The 22,496-nt window shown below is 45.0% G+C and overlaps 1 protein-coding gene across 4 annotated transcripts in view; it reads left to right on the forward strand.

Annotated features, from left to right (window-relative positions):
• DOCK4 (dedicator of cytokinesis 4) overlaps nucleotides 1-16,187 on the forward strand; it is a 368,315-nt gene extending 352,128 nt beyond the window's left edge. Inside the window, exons 45-53 of one of the 4 annotated variants that reach the window (XM_033088114.1) lie at nucleotides 2,430-2,549; nucleotides 2,874-2,995; nucleotides 3,322-3,388; nucleotides 4,474-4,555; nucleotides 4,685-4,794; nucleotides 6,451-6,523; nucleotides 8,236-8,349; nucleotides 10,881-10,942; nucleotides 13,569-15,058. In XM_033088114.1, the coding sequence (XP_032944005.1) occupies nucleotides 2,430-2,549; nucleotides 2,874-2,995; nucleotides 3,322-3,388; nucleotides 4,474-4,555; nucleotides 4,685-4,794; nucleotides 6,451-6,523; nucleotides 8,236-8,349; nucleotides 10,881-10,942; nucleotides 13,569-14,000 (1,182 nt within the window). In that variant the 3' untranslated portion in view covers nucleotides 14,001-15,058. Of the gene's footprint in view, nucleotides 1-2,429; nucleotides 2,550-2,873; nucleotides 2,996-3,321; nucleotides 3,443-4,473; nucleotides 4,556-4,684; nucleotides 4,795-6,450; nucleotides 6,524-8,235; nucleotides 8,350-10,880; nucleotides 10,943-13,568 lie in introns of all 4 variants that reach the window. The other 3 variants (XM_033088112.1, XM_033088113.1, XM_033088115.1) reach the window with 3 other exon arrangements.
• Nucleotides 16,188-22,496: the final 6,309 nt, after the last annotated feature.

Raw genomic sequence — 22,496 nt, forward strand, 5'->3', positions numbered from 1 at the left:
CAAAGAACTGGAGTGAGTAATCTGTTGCCTTTGACAGCTCTTGGCCTGAAAATGGTTTGAAAACCTCTGACATAGGCAACGTGACAGTTGGAAGACCAAGTTCAAGAGGAAATAAAGATATTTTAGATGCATAGAAAATGGAATATGTATGATAAAATATGACAAAAGCGTCTCTTCCCACTTGATAGTACCAAATTAATAATCCAATAATGCATGCCGGTTTTGATTGGAAAATGATGAGGTTCCATCTGGTTTTAGTCCATATGTTCTGTTCTGTAGGCTTAGTCCACAGATCTCAATACTGGGGTGGGGAGGACAGACATGGCCACGGGCAAGGGCAATGGCGGGAAGAACGTCTAGAAAAAAGAGAGGTGTAGACGACGTAATACAGAATTGTACACCTGAAATCTATGTAATTTTACTAACAATTGTCACCCCAATAAATTAAAAAAAAATAAAGAAAAGATAGAAAAGAGAAAGGAGTTACTTGAAATTGACCTACCAGGAAATAGAGAATAAGGTAAGTTCTCAGTGTGGCACTGGGGGTGATGGAGATACTAGAAGTGAGCGGTCTGGCTTATCCAGTCCTTAGGGTTATGGAATGACTTTGGCCTTTGTTGATTTTGAAAATCCGTATTGAACTTGAGCACAGTGTCCTGTGAGTGGTTTTCCTCATCCCACTCGCTTCGCACCGGCTGTATGCAGCCTGACTGAATTCTTTCCCCAGAATTAAAATTAAAGGGGCCCAGAAGCCTCTTAAGGCAAATAAATCAGGGAGCCTTTGTTTCCTCCACATCCGGCCTGACTGTGTTCGTGGGTCCTTTTGGAAAGAGCCACGGCTTACAAAACGTGAGCTCTCTGTCCTAGGACAAGCAGTCCCAGTGACTTCCATGTGACCTTGGGTGAGCCACATTCTCTTTGTGGGACCGTAGTAGTAGGGGGTTGGGCTGGCGAGGGCCTCTGGACCTCCGTGAGGTGGTTCAGATAAACTCTCTCATAGATACGGAGATGTACTGCTCCGATGGTCCTTCCTGTGTGGCCATAACCATTGACCAGGAGGAGACATAAAGCCTGGCCCTTGGGACCCAACACAGCACAACGCTCACAGACCATTAAAGGGCCACAGCTCCCTGGTGTCTGTCGGCAGAGGCCGACAGGACCACCTCGAAGCTCAGCTCTTTTTGTCAAGTCTTGCTTCTGCCCTCGCTCCCACAGGCAGGGATCCCGAGGGTACTCCCCAGTAAACACCCTAATCTCCATGCCAGAGTCTACTTCCGGGAGAACCCAACCTACGGCATTATTTGGACAACAGGGAAGTTGCCTAATAGCGAGTGTGTAACTGGCTACACTTAGGTCCTACCTACACTTAGGTTCGCAGCCGCCATCCCTTCCCGCCCCTCATCAGACCTTCCCTGTTTATGCCTCAGATATGCACTCCACTCAGACCATTCCCTTTGAGCTGTCCTTGATGTTTATTTCAAGGCATTTTTAACTTTATGCAAATGTGTTGGTGGTGCGTGACAGTTGCCACCATTCTGTCCCCTTAGGAAAGGTGCTGGCTATTCTAACCCACCAGGGGCAGCCCTGTGTGACCTGAGCTTTCAATATTGCATCTTCACAAGCTCTAAAGACAAAGGATGGTTGTGGGAATGTGTGATTAGCTTTCCTTCTGGCCTATGAAATTCGCCCTTTTGACCACTTTAGCATGGGGCATTTTTTAAAATGTAAAAGACCACTGCTACTGAAATCAAAGGAATTAAGCAATACTGAGAGTTGAATAAATGAAACTTGAATATTTATGGTCATCTCTTTTTGGGTCCTCACAACAGGAAACCTTGTTTTAAAGTAGGAGCAGTTCTTTGCTGCATTATAATAAGTGAACAAGAATAATATTTTTGAACAAAAAACGAGAAGCATAGCAAGTATTCTAGAATTCCTGTCCATTTTTTACTTCCTCCTTGACAGAAAATCGGGGGGAGGGATGGATGGACACAGAAGACCCTGATGGAAGAGAGAAGAGTAACATGGAAAAGGGGGTACCCTCCAGAAAAGAGATCCCTCAGGCAGAAGCAGCAGATCTATTAACAGGGAGCCCTGCCTGCCCCATTGGGGAAGTGCAGGAGGGGCCAAAGGGGCACACAGCTGCTCGAAAGGGTTGTAATTACAGATCTAAAACCAATGGGAAAGAAACGTGAGGTAGTGGGAGATGCCCGTCTTTAGAATCAGACAGACCTCAGCCCCAGTCCCCATGGGTGTCTCAGCACATGGAGGAGTTTGCCAATCCGGAAAGTCCTCACCTGTAAATTCAGGATTGTCCCTACCTTGCTGGATTTCACAGTAATGCTTGGTCACAGTAATGCATTGACCTCTAGCCGGCATTGACTGGCGTGACTCACTGATGTGGCTTTATTCCTCGTATTATTACCAAGGCACAGATTTTGGAATTTGGTTTGGCCGTGCACGAGAAGTTCGTACCTCAAGATATGAGACCCCTTCACAAAAAGTTGGTTGACCAGTTCTTTGTGATGAAGTCGAGCTTAGGGATACAGGTAGGTGCACAAAGGGAGCATTACGGGGCCCTCTGACCTCTGCCACTTGCTGCTTGTTGGAGATGACGGAGTATTCAGTAGTGGCATCTTTTGGTTTTTCTACCAAACTGCAGTTTTACCAGGGCGCCCTCAGATATTAAAATTGCATTATTTTCTTTGGTTCTGCTCAGCTTTTATAAAAATGAAAGAGAAAGTGAGAGAAAGCTTGGTAATACCGAAACTTACTTGAACGGCCCTATGTAAAGATTTCGTGACATTTAGAATGCATATCTAATATGTTAAAATATCTAATATAGTAAAGTATTTTCTGTATTGCCTCTTCAGGAGTTCTCTGCTTGTATACAAGCCAGTCCAGTCCATTTTCCTAATGGAAGTCCTCGCGTGTGTAGAAACTCAGCACCTGCTTCTATGAGCCCAAATGGTACCCGGGTAATCCCTAGACGCAGGTAAGTCATACTCTTAATTACCTTCCAATTTGGCATCCCCACAAGGTGGTCTGGAATGATTCCCTCATTCTTTATGGCACAGTTTGTCAAATCTACTATTTCTTAATGAAATAATTAAGCCATGAGGCAGCTGCGGACATCTGCCACTGCTAAAACAGCGACAGCGTGACAAATAAATAAACTCAATCATTTGATGATATTGAAGCCAACAGGAGACAACAAAATGGGATGGATTTTTTTTCCCCTTTGGTGTTAATAGCAAGCCAGCGTGGGATAAGAGTGCAATTCAGAGACTGAGCTAACGGCCGTTTTTTCCCCCGACACAGCCCGTTAAGTTACCCAGCCGTCAACCGGTATTCTTCCTCCTCACTGTCCTCACAAGCGTCTGCCGAAGTAAGCAATATTACAGGGCAATCAGAAAGCTCTGATGAAGTCTTTAACATGCAGGTACTTGATTAGCTTTTTGTCTGGTCGTGTTTATGCCTTTTCTGTCTCAGTCATGGGCATTTCTGTTCCCTGGGCTGTGCTAGTGGACAGACCCTACGGGCAGGAACTTGACGTAAGGGCAAACCTTTCAACTCTGATTTGCCTGTGGCGCTACACGGAGGTTTCAGAACGGTCCCATCCACCCTAAGACACGAACCATTGAGGGAAGAGCCCGGGCAGGCTGTGCAGGTAGCTTTGAGACCCCCGTCCAATCACGTTCTTCCATCCTGGACTCTGAGAGCATGTCCCCACTGGGTGGCCGCCTCTTAGCATGGCTAAGTGGCCTTTTCTTCCTTAAGAATCCATACTTCAGGTCTCTTTATAAGATCTCATCATAAGATCTCTCTACTTGTGTACATGTCAGAACATTTCCACAATAAAAAGCTTTTTGCAAGAGAAACAAAATAGTTTTTAGGGATTTTAGAGTCAGTGTCACTCTTGTGCCAAAACATTTTATGTAGACACCACTAACCTGGCATTTCTAATAATTTAGTAAAACTGAGCTGAAATTTTCTCACCACTATCTTTGCAAAGAGGCCTATTACAGATTGCCACATACATGCTTTGAACACGTGTTTGGAGAAAGGGAGAAGACACCCTCTCGGCCTGTTAGACGCACTCACCTACCTACGTGCCCTAGGATGTGAGTCCTTCCGCTGGTCCCTGAGTCGGGAGCCTGCTAACTGGACGCGGCCCAGGCTAGCACGATGTGTTCCTTTGGCAGGGGTCAGAGTCAGGGTCTTGATTCATTCAGACAGGCCGTCTAAATCAGTCTGACTTAGTGAGATTTTTCTGTATTTCTAAATGGCGTTTTTCTTCCCCTTCCCTTTCCCCTTCCTTCCTTCCTTCCTTCTTTCCTTCTTTCTTTCTTTCCTTCCTTCCTTCCTTCCTTTCTAATTTAAAAAAAAAAAAAGCCAGTGATTTTGTTTGAAATACACCAGTGTTGTGAATCCTCTGAACAATGACTGATAACAGCTCCCATGTATTTGCAGCCAAGTCCATCTACCTCAAGCCTGAGTTCTACTCACTCCGCTTCTCCCAATGTGACAAGTTCTGCTCCATCGAGTGCAAGAGGTCAGTGCCAGGGTGTGGCACAGAATAAAGGTGCCCAGAGAACCTCCCAGCCCCCAGGAGCTGTGGTCTCGCTGTCCTAAAGGTGCCCTGCCACCACGCTCATGACCTTTGCTTTCCTTCGCTTCCCAGCTTCTCCCCTGTTGTCCGACAAACACAAACATTCCAGAGAAAACTGTTGCTTGTCCCCAAGAGAGAGACCGTGCAGTGCCATCTATCCGACACCTGTGGAACCTTCTCAGGTAATTCTTTTGGGATGGAGATCCTAGAAAAACACAAGGGAAAGTCTGGACTTGCTTCCACAGCTACACACTGTAGCTGCCAGAGGCAGCCAAATGGGCTGTGTTGGGTGGAAAGGGAACCTCTGTTCTCTGCCTGTGATTAGGGATTTCTTTTTGAGCCCTGTTTCTGACGCGGGTACGTGGGGTGTTGCCTGAGCAGTCAAGCTGAGCCAGAAGCGGGAGATGATTTTACCCTCCTTTGCCTGACTGTATTTCACTGTGCTACTTAAACATTGTAATGGGTAACTGGGCGAAGGAGTTGGGGTACGTGGGGCGGGGTTGCAGAAATTTGGAGGAACTTCTTACATTAGCAAAAGGGCCTCGAGGAGAAGCATTGTCTGCCTAGCAGTCTCTCTAGCTTCCACCTGGCTCCGGAGAGCTGCAGTTCCTTTCTTTCTGTTTCTGTTTGACTCTGCCATTCTCTTTTAAGGCATCAGGGGAGGAGGAGTTCAGTCTTGGGCTTCGCCTGCAAGCCTCAGGAGTCAGGGGCCGGGGCTGTCAGCCCCCACCCCCTGGGCTGGGCTCTGAAGTGGTCCCGCTTTGTCTGAGTGAGGGCAGGGCCAGGGCTTGGCCCTCTGGGCACTTCAAGGGCTGAAAGGGTGGTTTCAGAGTTGCAGACGCGTGGGTAGCCCTTAGTTTTACCAACGGTTGGGGACTAGTTTAGGAGCAGAGAACAATGGTTATTGATACTCCAGCTAATTTCTGTTTTCCTGGCCGTGCTGACAGCAGTCTGTCGCTACAGCTGGAAGTGGATGAGAGTGTGTGGGGTTGGGCTCCACTGGTTTATCTTTGCTGATCGTGTGATCACCCCCAAAGTCCCAGGATACATGGCCTGCGCAGTGCTGATGCCTGGCGGAGGCCATCTCTGGTGCTAACCTGTTTTATTTCCCTTTGTCACTTGATGTCACAAGGGACTGTGACAGTTGCTTCAGTCTGCGCTAGGAGAGCATGTTGCCAGCACGGGGATTCTGGAAGCCTTCTTTGATTAGCCTACCCGAGTGTTCGCGTTTGGTAAAACTTGAAGCAATGTGTACTTGTACGTTGTCAAGACTTCGATAACAAACATTGCTATGGTGTGTCTGCTTTTAAGGACTCAGCTCTTTCTTTTCATATATTAGGTAGAACCATGTGAGATTGGCATTTTGGGAGCTTACAAGTCGTAGACTATTGACCATTTCATATGTTTTGACCTAATCTGGGATTTCAAATGTGAAGTCCATTAACTGGAAATTTTTTGGGCTAATATTTCTCCTGTAATTCTTCTTTGCATTCCCTACTGCCAGCCTACCATTTGTGTTTAGCAAGAGCACCACAGCTTAACTGCTACTATTATTTTTTTCCCTATCTTTTATTATGAAAACTTATTTACCATTTTTATTTAAAAATCTAAGATAAGCTATTTAAACAGTGTATCGTGTTTCTCAGCACCTAAGTCTCTTCTCCCGTGTTTTTTTTTTTTTTCCCTTAAATATAATTCAATTCTTTGCTCCTAGGCTCATCATACACCATCTACATATTATTCTGAACCAAGTGTCAGTAGTGAGATAATCATTTCACTTTCTGGGTCTCACCTGTCAGCATCTTACGTCATAAACATAGGCTCTTGTACCCTTACAGAGGTTGCTGCTCAATCATATTGGAGATGGAGCCCTGCCACGCAGTGACCCAAATCTTTCAGCGCCTGAGAAAGGTACGTGAAGCCAGCTCTGTCCTCTGTCCTGGAACGTTTCAGGTCTGCTGTGTCCTCATTGCCTCCGGTCTTCCGTGTGTGTGTGTGTGTGTGTGTGGAAAGCTCTAGATCTTTAAGGATCGTGACTAATTTGTTCTTCAGGGGATGGAAGAAAGATAGCCATTCATGATGCATTCTTTAAAAACTTTCTTGTACCTGAGCACGGTCGAAATTCCTCTGTGAAATGTCTTTGGGTGTCACCAGGGGAGCCACTGAGGCCATTCCCAGAGCCTCTCATTCAGGACAATGAAAATAGCACCTTCCCAGATGAGTTCCTGGCCCCACCCTTGATGTCCCTTATGAAGCTCCTTCTGCCAGCTCATCTGTTGTTTGTGGTGACTCAGGCACTGCTTAAGGATTGCAACCCAGTGTGTCATGGAGTGTGCCCTGCCTCAAGGTGACACAAAAAAATGAGAAGCAAACTCATGCGTTGCTCTTAATAGGCAATTGACATCAGTCGCGCAGCACAGCAGATTACACGAGACTCCCTCCGCTGGGGGCGGGGCTTGCACAAGCCACCCACTGGTCTCAGAAATCCCAGCGGTCCCACAAGCCCATAGTCAGGAATCACTAATGAAATGTCCCCGTAAAGTGCACTTTAGTTGTCCTCAATAAGAACTAGACTGTATTGTCATTTGAATACACCGATACATCAACTTGAAAATTTTTCTCGAGAGGTCAACATTAGTGAGGCCATAGCCAAAATTCTTTTAAGACACAAATTTTGCTTTAATGTTACAAGTCCTATAGTTTTCTCTCTGGAGGATTTAGGAATACAATATTTTTCTCATCCCTTCTACGAAAGAAAACCACAAAGCAAATTTAAAAGGAACAGAGAAAAAGTATTTTAGGACTGGTAATTTCATCCCATTAAGTAAGCGCGGTCGTTTACATAGTAAAATGTTGCAATCCTAGACGTGTCCATCAGATGGCAGTGTGTGTACAGGGAGCAAGCTCCCGAAAGTTCTAAGACCTGCTTTGTAAACCTCACTGCATAGCAGCTATTTATCACCTGTGTGTCTTGCTCGTGTTCCTCACACAGTTGTTCCATATTTCTGCATCTTACTGAAGCATACAACAGGAAAATTACAAAAAAAGGAATGATACTGTCAGCATTCTAAATTTTTTTTTTTTTGGACCTACTTCAGCATAATGCATTGTTCCAGGAACAAGGGTGCTTTTCCCAAAGAATGGGGCCACAGGATGGTGTGGCTCTTCCTTCCCCAGAATTCTGCCAAACAGTTGAAATATTAGCATATCAGTGCCTTTCTCCACTTTGAGTGCCACTTGTTCAGAAATGTCCACTGAAAACCAAGTTTTAAAATAGTCTAGATGACTGACTACATCTTCCATCTGTCATCCTGCATCTAAACACATTTGTAATTCTCAACAAGTTTCTACCCTCTAAGTGTAGAGATCTGTAGTTCTGTTTGACTGCCTCCGAGAAAGAAAGACATGGTATCACCCCATTAAATGTCAGCCATAACTGTGAGGTAGGCAATTAAATAAAGGTTTAGTATTTAGGTGCTTTCCTGGGTTGTTTCCTGGGTTTTGGTTTTTTTTAAAATCCAGTTGATTTTTTCATTCTGGATAATTCTGACTTTCTTCTGACATCTCAATCATCCGGAGGGCAAAGCGGACCGTGTGTTTTTAGCTGTGTTATTCCCTTCCAGCTGTGAACCCCACCCCTAGCAGCTGGAGCCTGGACAGTGGGAAAGAAGCCAAGAACATGTCGGATAGTGGGAAACTTATCTCTCCCCCTATCCCTCCAAGACCCACACAGACTGGTGGGTATTTGAAGCATTTGAAACTCACTTTTATAAAATAACTTTTCCTGACTGCTCCAACTTGTGAATTCCTCAGAGAAAGGTAGGCATTTGGTGTCTGAGGTAAACACCTGAGCGGCTGCATAACTCGTTCACAGTGCTCTCTCTCTGCTGAACCTGTCCTGCTAAGTCACACGGTGCTCCGCTCCATTGCTAATGAGCTCCACAGGCAGAGGGGCTGCGGGGCTCTCCTGCGCACCATCCTCTCACCTTGGGGGGGTACCGCCCTCACCTTGCTAAGCCACTAGCATTCTCTCCGCCCTTCGCTTGAACCACCTTACTCTCGTCAACCTCTGCTAACTCAGCCGCTTTCTTCCACCTTTAGAGCGGATGTCCCTGAATAGGAACCGACTAACTGTAACTTCGACAGGCTTGTGGGACCAGCTAACCTCGCACCCATAGCTATCCGTGGCTCAGGGAGGACTGTCTTCCAGTCGTATGTCTCGAAGGGTTGACTTAGATGTTGAGAACCACTGAAAATTATTCTTAAGAAATTGCCTTTGTGAGTTTGTGGCAATAGTAGGCCCCCTTTCCTGCTGGGTGACCTACACAGGGTACACTCTTCAAAGGGGGACTCCCCTACTCTACTGCCTGCCTCTGCTGGTAATGGGGAGTCTTTCAACATTTATATGTCTGGAGTAGTTTTGAAGCTTTACAAGTACAGCTGGCCTAATGGTAAGAGAAAAGATGCTACTATTTCCTTCATGGATTTTTCTGGGCTGATCTTGTTTCATCTGTTGTAGTTTAGCACTTTATCTTTTCTATTTTCTTTTTTTTAAACCGAGAAAAGAAAAATGACTTTCTCTCTTTTTAAAATGAACGATGTGCTACCCAGTTTGTTCTCTGCTTGTCAAAGCTAAAAGTCACCAAGGGGGTTTGAAAGGCATGAGATAACTGGGCTGATTGATAATCTGCATTAATATACCATGGTGACCAGGGAAGGTGAAGGCTCAGCGAGCAGGGAATTTGGGTTTTGCTCACGATGTACGCACCTTCCGGTCGTCCCCAGTGTAAGGCTGGTGGTGTCCCTAGACTTAGGAACTGGAGAAAGCGTTTCCTAAGAACGGTCATGTTGATGGTAGGTAGGTGCCTAGGCCCATTCCAGCCTCCAGACGGGGGTACTGATGGAAAGGGCTTAGGCCTCCGCGCCCCGGGAGGATGCTTTTCCAGAGAAACGTGTATGGACATGCAGTGAGTGCAAGGGCAGCTGTGGGGTCCACAGTGGTGGTGTCAGCAGGGGCTGAGCCCAGGGGAGGAGGGTCCCAAGCTACGGAAACCTTGACTTCTGCCCTGTGGTGGCAGCAACACCTTTCCCAGTCAGCGCTGGTTCTCTACATCCTAATCAACACACACGATTGACGGGAGAGGAGAACGGACGCTGGTGTTCGAACACGCCCGTGCCGACGCCATGCCCTGGCCTGTAACGTGGAGACTGCACGGCCCCACCGCGCTAACCCACCCCCTCCCCGGTCCCACAGGTGACCTTGCCTCTCCCACGGTAACTTCGCAGGGCTGCTGTCCCTCCTGCACTGACTACCGTCATGGTCTGGCCTATGTCAGCATCTGTGCTCATTGTTGGGGGCGATCTGTAACTGTCCGTCTTCCCTCCCTTCAGCCTTTCAGTAGCTTTCCTATGAGTTGTACACCTCACTGTGACAGCTAGGAGGATGGCAGGTCATTACAGAGCAAAGAACCCCGAACGCGTTGAAACCTGTGTAGGGGGACCTGGGAAACCTGGCTTTCACGCACGGTGCCGGCGGTGTCATGGCAGACAGCCGGTGTGCGTGCTTCTGCTTCAGAGAGCTGGGTCTGACCCGCCGCAGACTCACACAGGGCAGTGCCATCGCACGTGCTGTGTCCCAGGCATAGGGCCTAAAAATCTAGGGGGAGAACCAAGAGATAGCACTTTTTTGTCAGGTGACGAAATCTGTAGAGAACCCCCGCCTGCGGACCAAGGGAAGACCTGCGTGTGGGCACTAGCGGGAGAGATGGGGAACCCCAGCTCTCGTATGGACACGGCCCAGGGTTTCTGTCGGTTTCCAGAGTGTTGGGGAAATGGAGGCTGGAGCATATTCCCGTGGGCTTATTCTCAGCTGCCTGCGTGACCTGGGTCTTCCCACTGCTGCTCAGGCCAGAGTCAGCAGCTCTTTTCCAAACACTGCTCCCTGGCCCTCAGGCCTAGAAGCCCCTTTTGAAATAGATGAAGCAGCTCAGAAGCATCGGGACTTTGGGGACATGGAGGGGACGTCGGACCCATTTAGGGAGCTGTCATTTCGGTTAAAGCATCGTGCGCGCACTAATGACTCCACTAACTATCCCATGTCAGGATGCTGCCATCCTCTGGGCAGGCAACATTTAATTTCTTCCCCACCGCCCTGGCCCAGGAGGTCCTCATGCCCTGGATTGTCTCCATGGGTCTGTACACATAAAGGGCGTTTACAGGCAGTCAGCCATCTGGTTTTTCTGCATTGAAATGCTCTCTGTCTTCACAGCTTCGCCAGCGAGACACACGACGTCAGTGTCCCCCTCGCCTGCCGGGCGGTCTCCACTGAAGGTACGGGCTCTGATGGAGGCTGGGGCTGGCCCCACGTTGTTTCCCGTGTTCCTTTTCCCCTTAAGACTCCTCCTCAGTGCGTCAGTGAGGTGCTGTCACGTGCACAGGGCAGACACAGAGCGTAGTGAGCAGGCGCGGAGGAGGCTGGGGAAGGAAGGTGCACTGGCTGGGCCTGCTCCGAGCCGGCTGCCCGCTGTTTGCAGGTTATCGGCCTCGTTCTGCACATGGCGGCGATGAGAATGCACAGACTGACTGACTGTGTGTCTGAGTTAGGAAAGAAATATGGTCCCAGTGTGTCTCCTAGGACATTTCCAGCCTGGTCTTCTGGTTTAATGGACGTGAAAAACAAACGAAAACACTTTAACATCACAACATTAACCATCAGGGTCTTCTGTGCCTTTATCATCAGCCGTATCCATTTTTACAAAGCCAAACCCAGCGTTTTCTCTTTTACTGTTTTCTGCCGAGGCTTTTGTTTACATGAGGATACATACTTGGTCATGAAAAACTTAGGCAGTAACATGAACTTTAGCCTTTCTGAGAAACTGGAGATCTTAAAAGGTCAGACATTTGAATTGGTATGTAGACATAGGCTCTTTAACATCTCGAACCATCCAGAATCCCTCATGAAGATAAAGGGTAATATTTAGTCTCTACCCAAACGGAATCACGCCGGCTGCAAGGACTGTCAGTATGGATAGACGTTGATTGTGAGTGCATAGAGATTGTCAGTGGAGATCGAAGCTGCTATACTGGAGGTAAATGTGAGGTTGAAGTGAGTGTTGAAAGAACAGTTTTGTACCTGAGTGACGTAGGGTCTACACACTCCATGTCCCTTTTGTTGATATTTCTAGCTCACGTGAAAGGAGAAGAGAAATTAGCTTGTGCAAAAGCACAGGGGCCGGTCAGGTTCCGTCCTGTGCCTCTGTGGTCTGATTCAGCAACTACTCATAGAAATTGAGATTCAGCAAAACAAAAACCAAAAAAATGGAGAAAATTGCAAAGAAGTGTGATTTCGTTTGCACTGCCAACATTTCTGGTGTGGAAACCTGCTGGTGAGAGCGAAGCATTTGCCAGTTTTGCTGTCCCTCTGCCATGCAGCTGTTAATCATAAAGAACGTGGGAAGTATTCCTTCTAAAGCCACAGACTGTCATCTTGACGGGACGGGAAGGAAAGCGACATGGTGTTTCCACATCTGTCCACTTACCCGTACTTCTAAGAACTCCCACATGTTACTATGGAATTAATGTCTGCATTTTTCAACTTAAATTTGCAGAGTAGCAATAAGACGATAAGAAGTCTTAGAGATTGGTTCAAAAAAGAAGAAGTGAATAGGATGAAAATGTTTCCGTACCTCCCGGACAGTCCTATTAGCAAGGGGTACACCACCTCTCTGTAGACTGGCCTATGTTCTCACTGTAGTCACGTCTGTATGTGGGGTTGGAAGCACGTTCATGTAGTGACTCCTGGGTGACAGCAGAGGGCACTGTGCTACCGAGGCACTAGCTTTGCTGTGATTAGCAGGCAGTTCGCTGCCATGACGGAGTTTTTTCCATCAATTAAGTGATGGAGTGACGTCTGTGGAGAAGACTGAGCTTACCTGCCTTATTTTGAGTTTAGGGGTCTAATTTTTGGCAAAAAAAACAGCAGTGAATTCGATCCCTTCATTGGCCATGCTTTATTTTAGGCTCCTGCTAAATGAAAAGATCTGTGTCTCCCAGCATTATTTTGTTTAAAAAGAGAAACCGAGGTAACGTTGGTCTAGGGTAACACTTTTCAAAGTATGTTCCCTAGAACGTTATATTTATAGGCCATTATGCGATGAACAACAACAGCGCAAAAGAGTCTGTGGTCAAATCCATTTAGAAAACACTGGGCTGAACGAAGTCACTTGGGTTTCTTTGCTGAAAGACTTTGAGCTGATAATATGCTCTGAAAGTACGTGAGTTCGGAACAGAGTACGCAGCATTTCCCGGTGGGACCCTCTTTTTAAAGAGCTTCTCTTAGGCCTCCTTTTTCTTAAGGCCCCACTTACGGACGTGGCAAATCCAGAGGTCATGAGGCTAGACAGCCACCCTGCGGTGTGATGGGGCCCGGTCGCCTGATGAATTTACCAACCCCCCTCCCCCCGCACAGGGAGCAGCCCCAACTCGGCTTTAGACGATTAAGAGAAAGTGAGCCAGATCTTTATGAAATGCCAGCACCCTGGCTTAAACAACAGAAATTAATTTTCTTACTGGTCTGGAGGCTACAAGTCCAAGATCGAGGCGTTGCCAGGCCCGGCTTGCAGATGGCCACCATGTACCCCCCCGCCCCCGTCTCAGCCTGGTCTCTCTGTCCTTGCGCCTCTGGTGTCTTTGTCCGAATTTCCTCTTTTCTTCAAGGCACCAATCAGACCGGATTGGGGCCCACCCGGGGCCTCATTTTACTCTTTTTAACGTAACCACCTCTCTGAAGACCCTGTCTCCAGACACGGTGACCCTCAGAGGTGCTGCGGGTTCGGGCTTCCACGTATGGACACGGTGGGGTGCACAGGTCAGCCCGTGATGGCGTCTGACTCTGCCGTGTGTCCCCTGTCCTCTTCTCCCCTCTCCTCTTCTCCCCTGTCCCTTGTCGTTCGAGCAGGGCTCTGTGCAGCCTTTCACGCCCTCCCCAGTGGAGTACCACTCACCGGGACTGATCTCCAACTCCCCCGTCCTGTCGGGCAGCTGCAGCAGTGGGATTTCTTCTCTCAGCCGGTGTAGCATGTCCGAGACCTCAGGCTTTGAAAATCAGGTGAATGACCAGGTGGCACCAGGCTCGGGACCGGGCTACAGCGGGCCGGAGGAACCTGTGCGGAAGGAGAGCAAGACGCCGCCGCCCTACAGCGTCTACGAGCGGACTCTGCGGCGCCCGGTCCCCCTGCCGCACAGCCTGTCCATCCCCGTCGCTCCCGAGCCGCCCGCCCTGCCCCCCAAGCCGCTGGCGGTGCGGTCCGGCCACCTGGAGAACGGAACCAGGAGGACTGACCCCGGCCCGCGGCCCCGGCCCCTGCCTCGGAAGGTGTCTCAGTTATAAGTCACTTTTATACTGACCCGCGATGAATCCTTTGCCGTTTACAAGAGAAGTATGATGAGAAGGCATTTAGTGTAGGCACTTTAATAACTTAGATTTGTCTTTAAATGAATGGAATTAAAACTTGCTTATTAATATAATATTGCACAATATTAAAAGTTACTGACCTAACATGCCAGATGTTACATGAAGTATGGCTGAATTTCATTACAGCGTTTCTCATTTGAAAGTGGTAAATAGGGATAAAGACTTCTTTTGTATCTTTTTATGTTCTCTTTTTTTACATAGTTTAATGTTAAAACCAATACAGTATTGTCGAACAATACGATGTGTGATAATGTTGTACACTTTTTACTGAATACTTGATACTCTGAGAAAGCTTATTAGGTCAGTGCACATCCTCACACAACGGTTCTGTAGAAGCCTTTTGGAAATAAGGTGAGCTTTCTGGCTCTTCCATGAGTAGACTGACGAATGCACATCATCAGAATTAAAAGTTAGGGCAGGCTAGTTAGACGGTATACTGTAGGGGCAAGCAAGGGTTTGCACTGGGAGTTTTATTCTTAAAATTCTTTTTTAAGGTTGCTTTTCACATATGACAGCTGTCTGCATTCTCAAAATTCAACTTTGTGAATTGACTGGTAAATCCTTTAGTACCCTGATGCCATGCTATCTACTGTATTTCTTTTCAAGGTGCAATTTACTTTCAGAGTCAAGATTAAGCAAAATCGGGTAGATGAAGTAAAAGACCCCTAGGAGAAATGATTGCTTGAATCTTGTGTTTCCTTACTTAATACTTTCCTGTACCAGAGTTGTCGTTGAAGAACAGATGTTCATGTATTAAAGAGGCACAAATTAATGTGTCCCATTAGCAAGAATTCAGGAATCGATGCAGGACAGTAGTAAATCAATAGCATCAATGAAGAAGGAGAAACAAAAGCCTGAGAGAAACTATATTACCATGATTAAATGGCAAAAGGACTTTGAGAAGGCAAGGGCATTAACTTTCAATCCTGCACGAAATTAAAGCTTCCTCACTCCTCCCCATTCTTCCCCCCCCCCCCCGCCCCCCGCCCCCAGCTGGTCTTCTCTGAGGCTCCTACTGGCTTTTGTTGAAAGAGGATGTCCCTGTGAATATTGCATCACAGCATCTTAGCTGTACGTAGGGATGCAAATGCCACAGCTGTAAGATGTGGGAAAAGCACCTTGTATGTAGTAATGTATTTTGTACCTGTTTTTTCTTGTACTGACTGTTTATAACACTCAATTGACAATAGATATGAACTGTATTTTAAATCATGCTGTTAAATATTTTCCCTCTTTTGTTGGGAAGCTCATTTTAGTTTAACTGTGTTTGTTTTTGTAGATAGCTTACCTGGAAGGCAGTGACCACTTTTTTATATTCTCTTAATGAAACCATTCAGCAGGTATATGCTGTTGAGGCTGGTTATAGAGGTTTTCTATAATAAATGTTCAAGTATTTTTGTACATAACTGGTTAATTTTAATAAGAGATACCATTATGTGTAAAAAAAACAGTAAAAATAAAAGCAAACGGTTGTGGATGCAGTATGATTGTTATAATTATGCCAAATACTTTATGGAAAAAAATATTTGTACATATGTGCTTTTAACAATAATTCTGCCATATTGACTTTACAATTTTGAATGTCAGAAAAATTAATATATGTTAAAATATTTATGTTTAGTGAAGGTATTCATAATTGAGAAAAGGAACATATACATTTTAGCTTTGTATCTTGCAAGTTTTGCAGCTGGAAATTTCTTGAACTAGCTTTTGCTTTTGATGATAACACTTTGTGTTTGTAATCACATCCTTGAAAACATATGTAGATATATATAGGAAGCTACATATTTCTGTTGCTTTAAAGAAGTACAGCCTTCCATTTAAATAAGGTGACATGCATAAGATAACAAAGCTTCTTGGATTTCCTTTTCCTCTGTAATTTAATAGATTTGTTCACTAGTGCTTGGGCACAGTGTAAATCAGTGTTATTTGCTCTTGAAGCCATTTTTTAAAAAAATTTTGCAATGAACAGTTGATCAAGTGTGTGTATTTCTGAAGCAGCTATATAGCAGAACATTTCAAGAGATTCTGTTAGCTCAAATGTTCATGTTGGTTGCTGCTGAATGGTAAATATTAAATAAAATTACCTGATTAATCTTGAAACTCCTGTCTTTATTCCTGTCATCAGTATCTCTTTACCTGGAACAGACACTGCGTAAATTTCTTGGTTGTATCATAGTAAAATTTTCAGACTTCTTTGTCGGTATGCCTTAGTGGATGCACTTCATCTTTCTACAAAACTTGTTTGTGCTAGAAGAACAAAGGTTGAAAAGGTAACAGTGTGGGTTACTGTCAGTAGAAAAGGTGACGTTTACCTGGGTGGCTGACCATTGATTGATCCAACCAGAACCAATTTAACAAATCAAACCATCAAAGGTTGTTTGTATTAGAAAACTTGACACATAACAGATAACTGCCCAGTGGAAGGAATATATATACTTAACACTGCACAATTCATTGGCTATGAAATTTCTGTTAATAAAGCCTGGCTTTTAATTTTGTGAGATGCTTCAATGCTATGTTAGGTTGATGACATTTATGTAACTCAAAGCTAAGCAAGCCACTGTCTAAAGCCTCTGTCCCATTAAATACCAAAACCCATTTAAAGGCCATTGTCAACGTCCTCCTGATTGTCTCTCAACATTAACTAAGTGATTTTAGAACATTTTTGGATCATTTTCATTACAACTGAGCCCATAAGTGTTTCGATTCTACAAGCATAATTACAATATGAATAGCTCTGCTTGCTATCTAAGTAGTCTTCTCTCTGGATTGTTATTGATTGCTCTGCAAAAAAACAACAAAGGGAATAACAAGTTGCACAGTTTTTCCATTACTGGGTCTTTACACATTAAAAGGTGGCTTGTACCAAAATGAATTCGTAGCTATTGATTGAAATAGACCTTGCCCTCATCACATAAGAATACTATAGAAAAGGTCTGAAAAATCGACAGAATACCAGTCACCTAACATGGCTACTATTATTTTTACATATTCCTTTGTCTTTTTCTATATCTACATATTGCATAATTTTTCCACATTGCTGAGCGCTGGTTTCCTGAGGACTACAACACAATCTGTTGATAAAACAGAGCTGAGCTAACTGCTCACTGCCATGGAGAACGTACCGCCTCAGTAGAGCTTGGTAGTGTCCCCAAGGGGGATGAACAAGATCGGATTTCACTGAAATCTTGAGGGGAATGGGGATTTAGGTAGGTCTTTCAATAAACAGATCTTGAGATTGGGAAAAGATTGTGATGTGATTGTTTAGCGTTGGTAGAAACAGCAAGGCAGGGATTTTGAGTTGAAGAGTTCAAAGAGTCTTAGGGCATAAACTGTTAATTGATGCTTTCTATTAGCAATTTGATGGGTCTGTTAAGAAGTTTCTTTTATGAACAATAATGTTATTTGCCTGGCCAAAGGATTCCTGGAAGAGTAGAGTTATGCTAACAACCTGGAATAGTGAAATCAAGTTCATGTAGACGTAACTGTATGGAGTCAGATCTCAACGTGTATGTTTTACATAATTGTCATCACAGTTTACCTAGACAGACTACCCTATTTTGCTTACTGTTACAGTAAGTATTGATTTTCATATTACAAGTATGTGAAAAGCAAAGTATGTGTTCCACACTTAAGCCATTCCCCTATTAGTGGATATTATATTGTTTTCAGATTTTCACGAGTACAAATAATACAGTTGTGACTATTCTTACGTACAGCTTTCTCCATGTTTTGGATTATTTCCTTAAAATGGATTCCTAGACTAAAATTGCAAGCACAAAGGAATGATGATTTTTGTAGTTCTCTTGCATATTGACAAATTATTTCCCAGAAGTGTTGTACCAATTTTAATGCCAGCAGCAATATTTTTCCACAATTGGATGTTGCTGCAGTGTTTTTCACTATATAGGAAGAACATGTTGCTGCCTAACCCAAAGTGTGAGAAAATGCTAATAGCCTTGTGCTAAGGAAATTGATATGCTTATGAAGGAAATAAAAAGGAGAGATGAAAAGACAGTAAAGTAACAGGCATTAGTACGAAGTATAGCATCTATTGAAAATCCTTCATCTCAGAGGAAAAAAACAAATTGCTAGGAAGGCATTTTAGATCCTCTATTTGTATAGAACACTAGAAAACCCCCAACATTCTGAACCCAAGTACCACCTCACTTATTCCAAGTTTACCCCTGTCGTTTACAAGTGGTGAAGGAGTCAAAAACTTAGAAGTGAGGGCAATGACCTAAACAGCCCATAATAAATGCCACAGTCTGCTGAGGGAACAGCCCCAAAGAAGATGAAGCTGATGAAATGCCTGCTGTGTCTAAACTTACCGAAGGGAAATTATACTTTTGTTTAAGAGAGTTGAGGATGGATACTATGGAAAGCTATGGAAGTGAAGAAAAAAAAAGTTCGCTCCAGAGAAAACTAAAAGTGTTTATACAAGATAGTAAATGTAGTTATAGTATACTAGGTGGGTCAGCTATACATAGTATTTACATAGGCTTGGAAATGTAAAACATATTGATCTAAACCCAAATTATAATTATATTGGAAGGATGATTTAAGGAAGAAATTTGTGTGTGTGAAGAATAAAATTCTCATCTTCCACACAGGAATGTTGATAGATAATGCCTAACATTTAAAGACAATCAAAAAGTAGCAATTTAAGATACTTTTTATTTAGAGAGATAAGGGTAAACATTAAGTAATAACTTTGAAAATTGAGAATAATTGTCTGTGGGGAGTGAAAATGGGGGACAGGAATGGTGCATGGAAATCCTGTTTTTCACAATGGCCTTATAGAACTAGATGCATGGATGACGGCTACATTTTAAGAGATTTTTTTTTTTTTTAATGATTTCTGTAACACTCAGATACTGTCACACTGGTTTTCCTTCTCTCGCTTATTTTCCCTCCTTCATAGGACAGAGCAGGTCTGGCTCTGGAGTCTTGGAGACGCGCATACAGATTTTGCCACTGAGCCTCCACTGGAAGGACTATGGCAGGTAACAGGGAGTGCAGGGGAGGGGTTTCTGGATGCGCCTGGAACTCCAGGAGCAGAAGTGATTGGCAGGGATCACAGATGGCCTGTGAAGTCGTCTGTGTAAGGGTCAGTCCCCGCTTGGTTCTTTAGTAACAGTACTAAGCAGCCAACTCAAAGGATTTTTAGACAGAGTTCTAAACGGGAGTCTACGAGTATCACGAGTTTACAAGTGCCCTTGGTGTCAGTAACATGAACATTCTCCTTCTGCAAACACACACAGCTCTTGGTGTGATGGGACAATGGTCAGCAGTCCCGGGTTATTTCCCTCCAAGAGGGGAAATATTGGTAAACACTCGCACGATGAGCATTAAGCAGGCTTTGGAATTGTAATTCACAAATTTGGCAGAAGGTCTCCTGGTACACCCATCGTCCCTTCCCTCCCTGTACCTCAGTCTCTTGCCTCACCGTCCGCAGTTGACCCAAATCCTTGCTCCAAACCCCGAGGAAGAGGAATTCCCCTCCTCAGGATTAAGCTTTCCACGCGCGGACGAGCTGATCCCCCCCCACCTCTGAATCCTGCCTCCCCAGTGAGGGAGGGAGGAGGATCTGACCATGACCTTGACCTGCTTCACCCAACTGAGGACGGCTGGGCCTGAAGACGAGAGCAAATATAACTGACTGTCACCTTCAGGTAACTTCCCTTTTCTTTCTCTCCTTTTTAGTCCTTTTGGTAAGGCAAATTTCTAAAGTTAAGAATTTATAAAAAGTTGGCAGAATTCACTGTATTAAACTTTAAAACTTAGATCTAAGTCAAAGAAAAATATAGCCAAGATGAAAAGAGCAAATAGACTAAAAAATCAGTTACATCAAATATGACAATGTTAATATATTTACTAAAAAAATTCATCTGAATTGCTTAAAAAAATAAGAACTATTAAAAGGGATAAGTATTGGGAAGGAAGGGAGGAAATATTTTAATAGGCAAATAGGTAATTTACAATAAATAAACCATAAACAAACATGTAAAAAAAATAACTGAACTACTAATCAAAGAAAAATAACTAAAAACAACAAACAGTGAAGTAATATTTGTTGCATATGAAATTAGCTAAATGTATTAGATGACAGCACCCAATTCTGGGAAGAAAATGGTGACACTTGTACTCGTTGATAACAGCTGGTGGCACTAAATGAGGATAACCTTTTTGAATGCAATTTGGTGATATGGATCAAGACTCAAAAAAATGGTCATGTCCTTTGAGCCAAAACTTTGCTACTGAAAAATCTGTGTTTAGAAAATATTTCAAAATGGGACATGGGTATACTGAGAATCAACAAGCAAAAATTTCAAGTCATAAAAATGTTAATATAGAAATAATTACGTAAAATGTAACACATCCAAGCAATAGAAGATATGTCCTATTTTTTAAAAATAAGTGTTTTTGAAGACTGGTAACAAGGAGGCAGAACTAATGGTATAAAATGAGAAAAAAGCAAGATCTATAGTATATGTACATGAGACTTCTGGTCAAGATGGTGGAGTAGGTAAACGCTGTGCTCACCTCCGCGCATAACCACCTCAAAATTACCAGAACTGCCACCTTGAGGACCACTGAAGACTAGCTGAACAGAAGTCCTATAAGTAAGGATATAAAGAGCCACCTCGAAACTCATAGGAGGGATGGAGACATGAGATGTGCTGGTCACACACCCACATGTGGCGGTTAAAATTCGAGAGGGATAGCTCGGCCCTGGAATACGGTGTCCCAAGGAGCAAGGTGTCCCAGCCCCATCCCGGGCTCCCCATCCCAGGCACCAGTGCCATGAAAAGGAGTCCCCATAATCTCTGGCTGTGAAAACTGGCAGAGACTGCATCTGAGATAAAGGACTGAGGGAGCCTGAGAACACTGCCCTTAAAGGACCAGCACACAGACTCACAAAATCACTGGTTCTATACTCCAGTACAGGAGCAGCAGCTCAGAAAACACCAGAAACACATGAGGAGGACTAAATTTAGTAACTTCAGCATGAGGCTAGAGAGACAGCAGTCAGGCCAATTCTCCAGGGATGGAAGTAATGGCAGGTGCCATTGTTCTGTTTTCTTCTGTTTAACTCTCCGTCCACCCAGGCAGCTTGGTACTGGTGGGGGTGAAATCTGTGCTCTCCATTAACCTGGCTAACATCATTCACCCAGCTCCACTGAACTCACTCACCTGGCCTAAGCCTCTTTCAGCAGCTCCTGCACACAAGCAGCCTGCTTCAGCTCATGCTGCAGACTGTCTCAAAATTTCTCAAATGTCCACAAACCAAAACAAGCAGTGGCCAGCCTCTGTGTGCCTTGTAGCTCTCGCTAAGCAGCCCCAAGCCCAGCACAAGTGGTGACCAGTCTCAACTGGCATTATAACTCCCGCCATATGGCCGCAAGACTGACACAAGTGGCAGCCAGTCTTGACCTGAAATATAACTTCAACTAAGTGGCCACAAGCACGGCATAAGTGGCAGCTGGCCCCAGCTTGCATCATGGTGCCCACCAAAGGGTCCCAAGTCCAGCACAAGTGGCAACCAACATCGGTTCAGAGCATAGCCTCTCCCAAGCACCTCCTAGCCCAGCACAAAAGGCAACCAACAGCAGATCACTTTTTAGGTATTACCAGGTGGCCCCAAGCCTGACACAAGTGGTGACTGAGCTTGGCCTGCACCATAGCCACTGCCAAGATGATCCAGAATCAACATACCTGGTGTCCAGCTTCAGACCACACAAGACCACCTCCCAACCAGCTCCACAAATGACACACCCAAAGGTCAGAGTTGGCTGGTACCACAGCCCCACTAAAGCAGCTCCTGCTCCATGGGGTCAGCCCCACAGGACAGCTTGTCCACCATAGTCATGACCAGGTCTCACAGCCAGTCAGCCTGAGAGTCAACCACACCCACTTATGCACCAACAGGAATGAAGGCTCAACAACAACAGGAGGGCACATACGACCCACACATGGGAAACCCCTCTGTGTCCTTCAGACTTGTGTGTCAGGAAGATTGCTGTACAGGGTTACTCACATGTGGTGTGGAAATGGACTGGACGAAGCAAAGAATGGAGGGGCAAATACCAGTAAGGAGAGATCTCTCTGCAGTAGAAATGGTGAGAGGCATTTGGGAGACAAATTGTTGGCCTATGGAGTGGGGTGGATGTGGATGTTCCTGGGCATGGCCGTGGCATCCACAGGATAGAAAAGATATCGTTCTTGAGCAGGAGGAGGTACCCTCCTCCCCTGGGGCTCATGGTGCTGAATACAGAACAAAATTTGGGGGGATATAGTGGGGGTGTAAAGAGTTCACTCCTACTGGCCTGGTTTTATGCAAGTAGCAGGAGGAGAATCATTTGCTGCGAGTAAAGACAGTGAGCTGGTAGAGGAAGCCTGAGGGGA

The sequence above is a fragment of the Rhinolophus ferrumequinum genome, chromosome 20 (genome assembly GCF_004115265.2).
Source record: "Rhinolophus ferrumequinum isolate MPI-CBG mRhiFer1 chromosome 20, mRhiFer1_v1.p, whole genome shotgun sequence".
Taxonomy (NCBI): domain Eukaryota; kingdom Metazoa; phylum Chordata; class Mammalia; order Chiroptera; family Rhinolophidae; genus Rhinolophus; species Rhinolophus ferrumequinum.